Here is a 15,180-nt window from a genome sequence, read left to right as displayed (position 1 = left end):
AATGTTCCTGCAGCACGGAGTGGGGATATGAGCTGGTTAAAATCCATGAGGAAGCTCAACACGTCTCGCGATTCCCCTCTTCTCACTTTAACACCAACATAAGCTGCCGCAATGTGCTGCTTAGGTACAGTTATTAACTTTACATACAATTAATTCACCTTAATCCATGTATATATATATATATATCTATATATATCTATCTATCTATATATATATATATATATATAGATAGATAGATATATATAGATATAGATATAGATATATCTATATCTATCTATAAAAAAAATTCCCTTCTCACCCACCGCGGGTGGTTCTTATCCTCTGAGCTCGGGTCCTCTACCAGAGGCCTGGGAGCTTGAGGGTTCTGCGCAGTATCTTGGCTGTGCCAAGGACTGCACATTTCTGGACTGAGATGTCTGATGTTGTTCCTGGGATCTGTTGTAGCCACTGCTCCAGTTTGGGGGTTACTGCCCCGAGGGCCCCGATGACCACAGGTACCACTGTGGTCTTCACCTTCCAGGCCCTCTCCAGTTCTTCCCTGAGGCCCTGGTATTTCTCTAGTTTCTCGTGCTCCTTTTTCCTGATGTTGCAATCACTTGGTATTGCTACATCTACCACAACGGCTTTCCTCTGATGTTTATCCACTACGACAATGTCTGGTTGGTTCCCATTACCATTTTGTCTGTCTGGATCTGGAAGTCCCACAGGATCTTAGCTCTGGCATTCTCCACCACCTTTGGGGGTGTTTCCCACTTTGATCTTGGGTTTCCAGTCCATATTCTGCACAGATGTTTCTGTACACTATGCCTGCCACTTGGTTATGTCGCTCCATGTACGCTTTCCCTGCCAGTATCTTGCACCCTGCTGTGATGTGCTGGACTGTCTCAGGGGCCTCCTTGCACAACCTACACCTTGGGTCTTGTCTGGTGTGGTAGATCTGGGCCTCTATTGCTCTGGTGTTTAGGGCCTGTTCCTGGGCGGCCAGGATGAGGGCCTCTGTGCTGTCCTTGAGTCCAGCTTTTTCCAGCCATTGGTAGGATTTACTGATATCAGCCACTTGGGTTATTTGCTGGTGGTACATCCCATGTAGGGGTTTGTCCTCCCATGATGGTATCTCTGGCACCTCAACCTCCGTTCCCTGTTGTCTGAGACATTCACTGAGCACATTGTCTGTTGAGGCTTTGTCCCTGATGTATTTATGGATCTTAGTTGTTTCGTCCTGGACAGTGGTTCTCACACTCACTAGTCCTCTGCCTCCTTCCTTGCGGCTCGTGTACAGTCTCAGGGTGCTGGATTTGGGATGGAACCCTCCATGCATTGTTAGTAGCTTTTCTGGTCTTAATATCTGTGGTTTTTATCTCCTCCTTTGGCCAGCTAATTATTCCAGGGTCTGATTACTGGGCAAGGCATAGCTGTTTATCGCACGGATTTTGTTCTTGCCATTGAGCTGGCTTCTCAGGACTTGCCTTATTCGTTGGAGGTATTTAGCTGTGGCTCCTTTCCTTGTGGCCTCATCGAGGTTGCCATTTGCTTGTGGTATACCTAGGTACTTGTAACTGTCCTCTATGTCTGCTATTGTTCCTTCTGGGAGTGAGACCCCTTCTGTGTGGATGACCTTCCCCCTCTTTGTGACCAGCCGACCACACTTCTCTAGTCCGAATGACATCCCAATGTCAGTGCTGTAGATCCTGGTGGTGTGGATCAGTGAGTCGATGTCTCGCTCACACTTGGCGTACAGCTTGATGTCATCCATGTAGAGTAGGTGACTGATATTGGCCCCATTTTTGAGTCTGTATCCGTAGCCAGTCTTGTTGATAACTTGGCTGAGGGGGTTCAGGCCTATGCAGAACAGTAGCGGGGACAGAGCATCTCCTTGGTATATGCCACATTTGATGGACACTTGTGCAAGTGGTTTGCAGTTGGCTTCAAGGGTGGTTTTCCACAGCCTCATCGAGTTTGCAATGAAGGCTCTCAGAGTCCTGTTGATGTTATACATCTCTAAGCATTCAATGATCCAAGTATGCGGCATTGAGTCATAGGCTTTCTTGTAATCAATCCAAGCCATGCACAGGTTGGTGTGTCGGGTTTTTGCAGTCTCGGGCAACTGTGCGGTCTACGAGGAGTTGGTGTTTGGCTCCTCTGGTATTTACACCGATACCCTTCTGTGCCGTGCTCATGTGTTTATCCATGTGTTTGCTTATCTTGGCCGCTATGATGCCTGACATGAGCTTCCAGGTTGTGGAGAGGCAGGTTATTGGTCGGTAGTTGGGTGGGACTGGACCCTTTGATGGATCCTTCTGGATTAGGATTGTCCGCCCTTCAGTTAACCATTCAGGGTGAGTCCCACTTTGTAGCAGCTGGTTCATTTGGGCTGCCATTCGCTCATGGAGAGCAGTGAGTTTCTTTAGCCAGTAGGCATGGGTCATGTCAGGCCCTGGTGCTGTCGAGTTTTTTCATACCTGAGACTCTTTCTTGGACATCTGTCACAGTGATGGTTACCGGGGCTTGCTCAGGGAGGTTGCTGTGGTCCTCTCGTAGAGAGATCAGCCACTGTGCATTGCTGTTGTGGGACGCCTCCCTTTCCCATATGCCTTTCCAGTATTGTTCCGTCTCCAGCCTTGGTGGGTCTGCTCTGTTGTTTTGTTACCCTGCCATTGAGAGTACACCTTAGCTGGTTGAGTGGAGAAGAGCCGTTAATCCTTCTGGATTCATTCTCCCTTGTGTATCTCTTTAGGCGGCTGGACAAGGCTTGGAGCCTCTGTTTGCAGTCTCGAGTGCTTCAGGTATGGGCATCTGCCTGTACTTTCTGGGTACTGGTCTTTTCATTGCACCCTTGTGGAGCTCTGACAGTTGGCTCACTTCCCTCCTTGTTACCTGATTTTAGCCTCTAACCGTTTTTCCATGGTGGGTATTGGGTCTCATGGTTGCTCTTATAGCCAAGTATCTCAAGGATCACTGATGCTGATTTGTAGATCAGCTCATTGGTTTCTGTTATGGTGTTGGTAGGGATCGTTCTCAATGCTGCATTCACATTCTCAATGAGACTTTCAGATGGTACTTCACTCAGCCGTTGTAATTGGCGCCGGGGAGGCCTGGTTGTCATTCGGGTCATGATTCTCTCTCTCAGGTCAGCAGCTGTCTCGTTCAGCTCTGTTTCGCTCATTGGGGCCGTGTATCCCCTCACTGGGTGGGGACTTGTAGTTAAGTCCCCACAGTCCTGACATCCGGGTTCCTCCCTTTTGCCGTAGCATTTGTGTTGTATCTCGTCAATCTCAAGTTGTGATAGCAGTTGCCGTTTGCGGATGTTGGAACACTGAGCTACTAGTTTGTTTAGCGCTTAGTTGACTGGGGATGTCGAAGTAACCATTCCTTCCCCAGTCTTTGCATGTAACCTCTCTCACTAGGGTTTACTTGAGTAGTAGCATTCCAACAGATCCACATTTTCATCTCTCGCCCATTTCCGTCTTGTTCCAGTAGCCCATTTGTCATCAAGGTGCTCTGGTTCCCCAACACCTGACGCAGACCTTGTTTGGCCGGGCGACTTCTGAGCCGGCATGTTATGCAACTTAGTATCTCTCATGGTATGAGGTAGGCAGTAGCTTGAAGGGTCTTGCCTAAGGACCCAGACTGGATTCGAACCCTGCCCTCTCGGGTGATATACTGATGCCTTATGTATTGAGCTATCCAGTCAGCTCTATATATATATATATATATATATATGTATATATATGTATATATATATATATATATATATATATATATATAATATATATATATATATATATATATCGGGCAGTAACCCCAAACTGGAGCAGTGGCTACAACAGATCCCAGGAACAACATCAGACATCTCAGTCCAGAAATGTGCAGTCCTTGGCACAGCAAGATACTGCGCAGAACCCTCAAGCTCCCAGGCCTCTGGTAGAGGACCTGAGCTCAGAGGATAAGAACCACCCGCGGTGGGTGAGAAGGGAATTTTTATATATATATATATATATATATATATATATATATATATATATATATATATATATATGTATATAATGTATATAAATGTATATAAAATATATGTATATATGTATATATGTATATAAAATACATAGTCTGACTTATGAACTTTTTAAAATGACTTGTTTTGCAATTGCTTTGACCCATATTGTTCTCTAATAGCAATACAATCAATTTTAACATTCAATAACAAATAAACAGAGCTGCCATAATTAAACTGGAAACGAGCTCTGGCCCCATCTGGTGGTGAAAACGAAAACAGCAGGTTTTTCAACATTTCGTGCTCTGAATTGATATACCGGTAGTTACTTTTAATTCTTTATTTTGTTTCATTCATTTAATAGTTTGTAATTTTTTTAGTTTTAAATTAAAATCTTATTCATTTTTTGTCAGTACCGCGTGCCGTGCCCGACTTAGCTAAAGTTAAGCTAAGTTTCATGGCTGGTTGTTAAAATGAACACAAAAATGGACAAATTTGATCACAAACTACACTGACAAAGCAACAATAGTGAAGGACATAAACACAATATTTCAGCAGAGGAGTAAAAGTGGTGGTTCAAAAGTTTAGAAGGGAAGTCTTACCTGGCGTAAACTCTGGCGTCTTGGTTGAGCCGGTTCCTGGGTCACAGTCGACGAAGCTACCGGCTAATCGAGGAAGGCTCAGAACCGACATGGATTTACGATGTCTAAGAACAACTCAGTCACAAAAAACACCAACAGTTTGTGCCAAAGCCATTGTATTGTTAAAACATTAAATTGTCGCCTCGTTTATTTTACAAAAAAAAAAAAAAAACCCGAAGAGAGGAGAACGTGCGCTATATAATGATTCCTCTTGGATGTTATGGAACTTCTTGAAATATTTCCTGAGGCTTCAAAATTATTTTGATAATTTTTTTGGGAAAAAATGAAAGCTGACTCATGCGAAAGCATCAAAATTAAGTGCTAGAGATAAATTATTTAAAATAATAGTTTGACTTATGAAATTGACTACTTTTTAGAATGACTTGTTTTGTAATTGTCCTGATACTACTCTAATAACATTAGCAGCAATTTTAACATTTCATGAAAAAAATAACAAAAACAAAGGGACTCAAAATAAATGACGTTTATTACTCCAGGTACTAATCTGAGCCTCTGTTTTTATAGCAAACTGTAGAAAGTACCACAGCAGCATCAATAGAAGGAACCTCAACTATGTGACTTTTATTGTGATTGAACTACACTACAGCAGAGTGCACGGCCTGACATTCATTCATTTCAACATTTTATTTACAATAAAGCAAAAATAAAAATAAACTCCTAAAACGAGGAGAAATGTAAACAAGGTTTATCATTCGTTAAACTCCGCAGAGCAGCTCCGGTCGCCTACAAAGGAATAAAGTTTTATTCTTGCTTGTAATCTACATTCAGGAGCTGAAGCCAAATGCTGCTAAAAGTCTGAACAAGAGAGAAGAAAGTTGCAAAATTGGCTGCTAAAAGTCCCGTGTGCTGAGGAGTTCTGGACACAGAGGCTCCAGGGTGGCTCTGTGTTGGATGCAGTTCTGTAATTGTCCAACAGGAGGTGCTGGTCTAACATGGCAGGAGGAAGATTTGATGATCCAGTACATGCAGAACTCCTCCACTGTAAAAAAAAAAAAAAAAAAACAACAAAAAAACAAAACAAATTGAAAGCCTGGAAATGAGAAAAAAGTTTATTTTAAAGCGTCTCCTATGGAGCTAAATTGGGGCCATAAATTTGTTGAAAAGAAAAGAAAAAAATCAAAATGAAAAAGAAATTTGAAACTGAAATGTTCAAAATTACATATCAGATTCAAGATTTTTTTTTTTCAGATTCAGTTTTTTTTTTTTGAAGAAGCTTTATAGCCCTGATTAAGATCTATATAATGGAAAGAAAATTAAATGTTGGTCTGAAATAGACTTCATATGTTTTACTTCTATTTTCCTTTAATTCAGCTGCAAATATATTTTTTTCAGTTTTAGCATTAGATTCAAATATTAATTGAATTATTTCAAAGAAAAAATACCAATCATCACTTCAGGAATGGAAAATATGTGGCGGTTGAGTGTATTTATGTCTTTCATCTGGAAAAATGCCATAAAAATGCCAAAAATTACTTTTGTATTTCATTTTTACCTTAAAAGTGTTAAAAGGAAGTATCCTGACCCCACATAAAAAAAATGGAGGGAAAAATATTGAATATATAATTGACTTAGTTTTAAAAACAAACAAAAAATCAACAGAACACTAATGATCTTACAAAGAAGATAATTACTTTCTTGTACAACCAATCCAAAAATGTAGCAGACAGTTGTATTCAAGGCCATTCCTTATGGTGGGTCCTGTCTTTCTTCTTCTTCTCATTTTTCTCCTTCTGCAATCTCTCCAACTCGGCCTCATACATCATCTCCTGGATCAGGTACTTCTCGCGGCGCATCCGGTCCCGCAGGTCCTTGGGTAGGTCCGGGATTAGGTATGCAATCAGGGTCTTTATGGCAAAGACCATGTGCTGTGGAAACCGAATCAGAAATCAGAGAGCCAGATCTCTATGATGTAAATTAAACCCCATTTTCAGTGAAATGTGTCAGTTATTCCAAAATAAAGATAAAGGTGAATTTTTTTCCGACATTTGTTTGCAACAAGAACAAAATAACACAATCAGCATCAACACAAACAGACCTCAAAAACAATGATGAACGCCAGCCGGGCTGCCAGGACGTGCCAGAACTGCAGAGTGTAAGTGTATGGCTCAGTTGAGTCCGGAGGCTCCCTGTAGTCCCGATACCTGTTGGGTAAGGTAAAACAAAAACAAAAAAATAATAATCTTTGAGGTCACACAAAAAACACTTTCATTTGTCTGCTTTCTTCTACTATTTGGAAAGACATATTCTGTATTTGTATTTGGAAATACAAAATAGTAAGAGATGCACCAAAAAATTAGCTACAGAGTTGAAAACCCAATCCTTTCCCGATCATTAAAACACACCATACCAACTAATTTGTGCCAACCGTAACACTCTTCAGTGAGAATATTGTCAATGAGGGAAGAAGATTTGATATTAGTGATTTTCAGCATCAGTGAGGGGTGAGAGGACGCTTAAATTAATTATTAATTTTAAAATGTTGGTAGCATTTTTGATATCTTAGAGTTTAGGACAAGACTGATAGAACGACAAAATGACTGATGCTTACAATCAGTCAAGCTCACTTTGTTGGTTTTGCTAGTTAAGAAAAAAATTGCTGAAGACAGGTTAAAATGTCAACTTCAATTGACAATGTGTTGTATTCAAAATGCCAAACATCAGAAGTCGCCACAGAACTCTAATGGTTGAATCTATAAAACATGTTTTTTCGGGTGTTTCTGACACACCCACACAAATTACATAGTCCTTTCAACTTCACCTGCAATACTTCACAGCTTCTTCAAAAAGTTCAGAGCCATTGGTTCTTGGCTGGGATCTCTTCTCAAAGTCAGAAACTCGGAAGACAGACAGACTGGCATTTACATAACCCATCATACACCTGGGGAAAAGAAAAGAAATAGCATTAAACACATACATTGAAACTGACATCATACACCATCCAGCATGAAAGGAAGAGAACAAACGAACTCTTATGAGGTAGCATAACTCTTACCCCTCCCCGGCTCGATCCTGACCGGCACACGGTCCGTACTTGTAGGCATAAACGAGACGAGGGATGAAGTCCGAGGTGACGGCGATGACAAAGGCGTTGGTGATGACGGACAAGATGCCGATACCCTCCAGAATGCCATACCAGATTCCTGAGTCACAGAATAGTTAGACACCAAAATAAAGCGTCTTTTCACAGAACTATTTATAGCCTTTTCCTTACCAATGTCTTTAGCTTGTGATGGAAGAGGTCGCCGCCACTGGGTGACGAACTTGTAGGCGTCTAAACGTATCTCGATGATGTTGTTGATCAGCGCTAAGAGAGGAGCCAAAGGAAACGCGGCCACGAAGATGGTGGTGAAGCCGAACTGCAAAACTGACACAAAGACAGCACGTCTTCGTTGAACGGTTGAACGGTGCAGTGGGTGTAATGTAGGCGCCGAGATCTTCCATCATCCATCATTTACTTACAGGTCGACTTCACCGTGACAACTAATCTAAATAACCATGTCAACCAAAAAAAAAAAACTTTCCAAACCGTCCCCTTCAAACAATGCTACGATTTTCCTTCATTCACGACTCTAACCAGTCTCTTCATTGTTTGATTTACAATCAAATTGTTCCATTCTAAGACTACATAACTGCTTCTAGTCCTGCTCAGTCAATTCCCCCAAGTAATCTTCCAGAGTGATTGATGTGTGCACTTGCTTACTATCTCTTCCAGGCTTTCTCTGAGAGTCAATTATAATCTCTGAACATCAATCATTTTCACATACAAACATTCAGCTTCAAAGAGGCATATTTAAATATGGTGGCATATTTTAAGAAGGAGGAACACCTTGGAATGGTGCAGATGAGTTCGGAGAGACATGGAGAAACATGGTTATAGACTGCCTTTGAAGAGAATTCAGTACGGAGTAAGAGGCCAGGAGTGGGTTCTGGAGATTTAGGTTCTTTTGGGTCTCTTCTTTTGAGAGAGCGAGACCCAAAAGAAGAGTTACAATAAGCAATGCAGAAGACCGGCATTAAGTAAATGAGTACACTGGGATGGACAGAGATGGTTTCTGTGATGTATCAGTGTGAGGTGGATGGAGTTAGTGGCCAGACCTTTAACCTCAAGTCAAAGGGAAATGGTAGCAATGATTGTGTAAAAAAAAAAAAGGTTTTAGAGAGAGCTAACCTTGTTCCAATCTGGAGAGTTTTGTCATTGTTTAATTTGAAGAGGTTTGTGTTGGGCTGATCTTTCATCTCAGATGGTGACACAGGGAGTTTAAAGAAGATATCGCAAAGGGTCGCGTAATATCGAATGTACAAAATGGGGCCAAAGACCCCGAGGAACACAATTTAGACTTTTTAATTATTGTCCGACTGTAGATATGGACAAGCCTATACATTAAGCCTCTTCTTCTTGTCTGACTCACAAAGATCAACAAACTTTTGTCTCACTTGAATGGCTTCATTTTACCTCTGAAAAAAAAACAACAGGAACAAAAAAAAAAAACTATGTCACAGCACAAATAGATTTCAGTTTTAATCTTGACTTAGGACTTGATTTTCTTAGAAACTTTAAGGAATTCAACAAACAATATTTTAGAGATAAAAATAGTTTTCATAGATGTTATTAGTATTATGATTGTTACTCAAACAGCCAGATGGACGTTTCCCATTAACTTAAAAGCTTATGTAGTATTTAATTGGAAGTATTCTTGATGCAGTTAGTCTCACAATATATAAACTGTTTATTAAAAGGAATATATTTTGATTTGCTCACAAGGCATTTCATAAAATCCTTGTGCATAAAAACAACTGGAATAGTTTTAAATACCACTTTACATACCCAAATACTCCACAGTATGGCGCTCTTCCTCTACAGAGTTTTATTATAAAATCCCATTCTATCATTTCCATAACGCTTGTTAATTAATTCGCGCTAAAACTTATTCCACGCTGACACAAACGTGAAAGAAGAGAGTTTATGCGTCCCGTGAAGAGAAAGGAAAGCGGCAGCGAAAACCGGAGCAGATGGATGTCACAATTACATAACGTGTACAGCAGATCAGCTCCATAATGACAAAATGTTTTGTTTGAATATTTTCATGATACTTAAAGAGATTAAACAGTGGAACGCCTATGAGGTCACCTCAAAGCCCAGCCCCGCCATGAAATATTTTTCTGCGGAGACTGAATGAAGAACAGAAACCGAATAGAGGGCCGACTCACTCATCTTCAGGTACTCGTCAAACAGTCCGTACGCGTTCATTGACTGCAGGTTGTAGTCCCGCTCCCACTGGGGCAGGCTGGCCTTGGGGATGTGGCCGTGCTCTCTCTTTAACCTCTGTCGAGTCCACCAGTTCTGGATGAGCCTGGAAGCACAATGCAAGGCGACCCAACAGACATGTCACTCCTAAAGTAGAGTGTTCTGTGTTGATTTAGCTTTGTGTCCATTAAAAACAGTTATAAACCAATCACGGCTTATCTAGACAATAGGATGTCTGGACCTTTTTTTTAATGGATGGGCACATTTTATTCTTTAACTGCTGCTGAACTATTTTGTTCCCCCTCAACCAATAGTCACATGCACAATGTGGAGGTGAAAATGTTTAGGACCGTCCACAGGGCAATGACAAAACTGAGCAAAAAAAAAAAAAACCCGAAAAGGAGCTGAACCTACGGGTAGCCGAACTCCATGAAGTTGTTCCAGGTCTGTTTCAGTACCATAATGATGCCCATCTGCATGCAGAGGTCGATCAGGCAGCCACTGGGATGGCACTGCAGCAGCAACAAAAACATATTAGATCAGTAATCAAAAAAAAAAAAACCCTGAACACTAATAAGAGTTATCATTAGTCTATTTGGTTTTGTTGGTAACAGTTACTTGGGAACATGAAGCAATTCCAGTATGCTGGAACCTCATGCATCTTTGCCAAACATTTGTTTGGCAAAAATGTCATCGACTGAACAAAATGTATCTTTTGATTGTCAAGGAAATGTACGGCGTGAACCAGTGAGCACAGTCATGGTTCTGCACGGCTACAAAAGGCCGACATGAACTGTCCTCATCCCATTAGAGGAGTTTTCCATTTCTGCAGCTGCAGAAGCACAACAGGGAGCACATTAGCTCAGCGGCAAAAAGTGTCCGCTCAGGTCTTCTGTCCTGGTGGACTTCCTCCGTGCTTTATTTTCCTCGCATGTTCCCAGAAGTAGCATTTACTAGAGATGAGGGTTAAATGCTTGGTGAGTGGGTTTACAGTAATAGCCCAGTTTCTAATTTCTACCTCCAGGAATCCACAATTCTTGGCTATGCCGTCATGGAAAAACTCACTTCCTCCAGCTTCCAGCGATTGATGAGGCGTAGATATGCGCCCGGCCGACCGGTGAATCTGTTAATAAAACAACATCATTGATGATCACAGTCAAACATTTGTACAGTAAGTGATCAGCAAAGGGCTGGAAAGTTGAGTCTGATACAGAGAAACTCTCTTATTTAACATCAGAGGAGCATCACTAAAGGAGAGGTTTTTTTTAATTAGCTCATTAGCAAATAGCCAACATCAAATTACTGAAAAATAAGTAACTGTTTCTTTCACAAGAACAAGCAATGTGTTGAAATCGATTGTTAAATAAAGTTGAGAGCTCCCTCAGCTACCAAAACAGGGCTGTGGCCTATTACAAACATTTATTTCAAAAACAAATGGCAATGGGTGTTTTGCTGTACAACTGAGATTACATATTGTTAGCTACCCAGATTTGTTACAAAAGTAGCATTGGTCTTTTGTAACATCAATAATACTTCCTATTTCAACTTGATTTTTTTTAGCATTTACAAACAATTTTCTCATTTTTTTGGACTCTTATCCCCGTTTATAAGTTTGCTTTGTATTCCTTTTTTTTTTTTTTTTTACATTTGCTTCCGTCACGTTGCACGTAAGGAGCGGAACGCTAAACCTCCCCACCTTCCCAAAAAGAAGGCGATGTAGAAAGTTGAGCTGTTGAGATTGACGAACTGAAAAAGGAACATCTTGAAGGTGAAGCTGTTCTCCCACTCTGACTCCGTCCTTGGCTGCTCTGTAGCCGCACGGGGGAAGAAATAAAGTGCAGTTGATTTATGTTCCTGGTTTCAGGAACGCCGACGACTCATGGACAAGTTTACAGACCCAGACACTCAACTGTGCATTCGAAAAGTACAGAAAAAGTTTTAAGACTTAAACGTGTCTTACCTAAATTTGTGAGGAAAAGGGCGACTCTTTCATAAAGCTGTGAAAAAAAAATAGGAACTCAGTACATCAGTCTGTGTACCACCTAACATATGTGACAGAAAATGTGAACAGATGACTGGCTGTGAATGCTTTTGCAGCAGGTGGGCGGTGAGCGGCCGACTCACCACGTTGAGGAGCATGATGACGCAGAAGTTGATGCAGACTGCGGTGCCCGTCGTCGCCACCTGAGAGTTGTTCCTGATGAGCGCCCAGCCGAAGGCGGCGAAGGTGCTGACGGTGATCACGCGGTAGATCACGATGCCGAACACGGCTGCGATCACCACCAGGATCTGGGAGGTCAGAGTGACAGAGGAACGTGCTGTGCGAGAGAAGAACTGCTGCGTTTCACTAAGCGACAGCAAAACAGAACGGATTTTGGATGCTAAACGTTTGGCTGCTTCAAGGGCGCCAACCTTTTCATTTGGAACTCCAGCTAAATACTAAAAATACAACCTCTGAAAGGAAAGAGAGCGAATGTTAGCGCCATTTAGCCACAGGGGACAGCGGCTGTATGAGCTGGAGGCTCCTAAACTGCAGGAGCCTCGTCTCGGAGGCGGAGCTATGTCCACCCAGGCGTTTTGCTCAGCGGAATGGCTGCCATAGCAGATGAGAGGATTTTTGTCAAACATACATGGAAGAATTAATATATACATATAAATACACAATTAGGTGATGGAGAGCCTGTGTCTGAAACATTTAAATAATAAATTAAGATTTTATTTATGTTTTATAGACCCACCATGAAGAATATTCCAGACGATGAGACGAGAAGGCGGCTGTACTTGTCGGTGAAGGCCTGGTGGGGCTCCGGCTTTCCAGATATGGGGTTCATCCGCTCCTTCTTGGAGTATTTGGCCTCAAACTGGGGCCTGATTTCATCCTGGATGACCAGAAACAGGGGAGTTTGTGCACCACTTCACGCACAAGAGAGCGCAGAAACCGCATAACGAGAGTTCTTAATCATAGCAGCAAATCCACCCGGAGGACGAAGGCGGGAGTGAAATCCTTTTACCTCTTCCTCCTCCCAGTCGATGAGGTCCCAGTCGTACGCCAAGACAGCCCTTCGTCTTTTCCAGAACTCCAGGAAGACTGTTGCTGGAGGAAGGAAAAACTGAAATTCATTATTCTCATCGCATGCTTTTCTTCCAATGAGAATGAAGGTAAATTTACTGAATTGCCTACTCTTTTTAAAGTGAGAATCGATGTATTTGTGGAGATTACTGCGATTCTGGTCGTCTCTTCTGCATTTTTTCCCCTGTCATTTCATTTTTGTCTCTTAATTATTGTTGCACCTCATCTGCTTTAAAAACAGAACCTCATGCGATTTGCACTTCTAATTCTGCTGTAGCAAAGCGACCCATCAACAAAAAGTAAGCAAATATCCTACAACCATCTTTATTTCTTTATAGGTGGCAAATGTTTGCTTAGTAAAAGTGTTCTACTTGTATGTATAGCTTTTGTTGTATGCGCTGGTAAATGTTTGGGCAACTGAAATGGAAACAAAAGCGACTAATGAAACTGTCTTGTGATTCAATATTAATACTAAATATTAATATTCAGTATTAATATTACTATTATTAATATTCAGTCAGACTGAATATTAATATTCAGTATTAATATTAATACTGAATATTAATTTAGTCTTTATTTCCTATTTCAGGAAATCTTCTGCTGCCGTTTCACATCAACTGCTTTCCCAATATGTTTCTTCAGAGTGAGGGACATGTCGGCCGTTTCAGGTCCAGACTTTGAACGGACTTGAACAGGCGTGGCGGTTTTCTGACCTCACGGACTCGGAGGTCGTCTGCGAAGCGTCTGTCGCACAGAGGAAACGTTTTCTGGACTTTTCAGCCAGGCTGTTAAATGTTTCCAGGCCAAACGTTCAAAACAGGACCTGGAATTTCCCATTCCATGTCAAGTTTTAGCTGGATCTGGGTTCACTCACTTTGCCTTAAAGCAAGCCTGAAGAACATGATTAGGTTTGCATTTAAAAAGCCTGATTGGATCATTTAAGCTATAAAGTGGAGGTTATTCCCAGAGAGAGTCCTGAGGCAGAGGTTGGCTGGTTCGTCTCTGATCAAAGTCCTGCGGATAGCTTACTCATTGCACATGTTTACTTGCCCCTCTGCTCTAATCACTGCCCTTTATTCTCACAGTCTCTACCCTCCACTTGTCTGCGCTCTGTCCCTCTGCTACGTCCAGGTCCGCCATTAGCCCTCAGAGAAGTGGGATGTTTTGAAAGCGAAAGGCTTTCAGCTGTTTGGGAAGGGCCCAGCTTTCCGCTGGGAGCCGGCAGGGAGCCCATGCCGGAGGGCCATAATGAAGGGATTTGAGCGCATTCTCCGTTGCCAGTGAACCCAAACTGTATTCGTCGGGGCAGCAGAAGAGCTGCGAGGTCGGCGCGCTTTTCCGTCTGCTGCAAAACGTCTCTCATCTCGGTTTTGAGTCTACGCAAAATATCTGTGAGTTGCAGTTTTTTTATTTTTTTTTATTTTCCTTCAATTTAACTATAGCTCATGAAGGGTCATGCAGGCTTTTATGGCTCTAGACAAATTTGATGTATCATGAATAAGAGTAAAAGTGACTGTACAGTTTTCTGACCTCTGACCTCGCAACTCATAATATTGCATAACTTAACAGGTTTGCTATTGATGAATATTTCTGGTATTTCTGGTAAACAAAATAAACTTTTAGCGATGTAAACATAATTTTTTTTGTTTTTGGCGTTAGCTTGGCCATTGCAGGCAGAAGACGGGAAGCGGCGGGATGGGAGTCATTCAGAACCAGAACCTGACGCTGGCCGTCGTACAGACAGACATCGCTGTCAGGGAAGTCGCTGCATCATCAGTCGGTACTGGAACATTTCCAAAGTCCCCTAAAAGCTGAATATCAGTTTTACTGTGGTTTGACTAGCGTAGCAATCAAACCTAGAACTCGATGGGATTAAAATACAATGTTTTGACATGTCGACTCTTCGGCTAATGTAAGTGTGTGTTATTTTGAAGGCACCAGAATTTGATGGTGACCTCCATCTATATTTGACTCTTGTTTTTCAGGCAGAGGGTCGTAGTAGTTTATGAGCTGTTCTGTTTATTTCGATGGTCACAGTTGTGGTGACCACAGAAAAAGAGGAATGTACAAGGTTATGATCGTTTCTAAGCTCTGTGAGAACTCCAGGACTGGTAAACTGTTAGCCACTAACGCTAATGCTGGACCTAGTTGGGGCTCCAGGGCTATTTTATACCTTATAATGAGATGGTCGGGTATGATGAGTGTCATATTCTGC

At 41.8% G+C, this 15,180-nt stretch overlaps 1 protein-coding gene across 5 annotated transcripts in view; it reads right to left on the bottom strand.

Annotated features, from left to right (window-relative positions):
• Positions 1-5,098: 5,098 nt before the first annotated feature.
• The window catches only part of LOC129376247 (anoctamin-4-like), a 39,078-nt gene continuing 28,996 nt past the window's right edge, over positions 5,099-15,180 (bottom strand). For all 5 annotated transcript variants that reach the window (XM_055055794.1, XM_055055795.1, XM_055055797.1 and 2 more), the window contains 14 exons: positions 12,907-12,989; positions 12,634-12,774; positions 12,020-12,184; positions 11,856-11,892; positions 11,592-11,703; positions 10,961-11,018; positions 10,310-10,407; positions 9,859-10,001; positions 7,862-8,014; positions 7,643-7,790; positions 7,409-7,528; positions 6,686-6,791; positions 6,282-6,515; positions 5,099-5,629 (listed from right to left, as the gene is read on the bottom strand). In XM_055055794.1, coding sequence (XP_054911769.1) covers positions 6,324-6,515; positions 6,686-6,791; positions 7,409-7,528; positions 7,643-7,790; positions 7,862-8,014; positions 9,859-10,001; positions 10,310-10,407; positions 10,961-11,018; positions 11,592-11,703; positions 11,856-11,892; positions 12,020-12,184; positions 12,634-12,774; positions 12,907-12,989 — 1,556 coding nt within the window. In that variant the 3' untranslated portion in view covers positions 5,099-5,629; positions 6,282-6,323. The remainder of the gene's footprint in view (positions 5,630-6,281; positions 6,516-6,685; positions 6,792-7,408; positions 7,529-7,642; positions 7,791-7,861; positions 8,015-9,858; positions 10,002-10,309; positions 10,408-10,960; positions 11,019-11,591; positions 11,704-11,855; positions 11,893-12,019; positions 12,185-12,633; positions 12,775-12,906; positions 12,990-15,180) is intronic.

This window comes from Poeciliopsis prolifica, unplaced genomic scaffold, assembly GCF_027474105.1.
Source record: "Poeciliopsis prolifica strain line A6 unplaced genomic scaffold, Auburn_PproV2 SCAFFOLD042, whole genome shotgun sequence".
NCBI lineage: Eukaryota > Metazoa > Chordata > Actinopteri > Cyprinodontiformes > Poeciliidae > Poeciliopsis > Poeciliopsis prolifica.
Note: the sequence above shows the minus strand (reverse complement) of the source record. Positions and strands in the feature narration are given on the sequence as shown.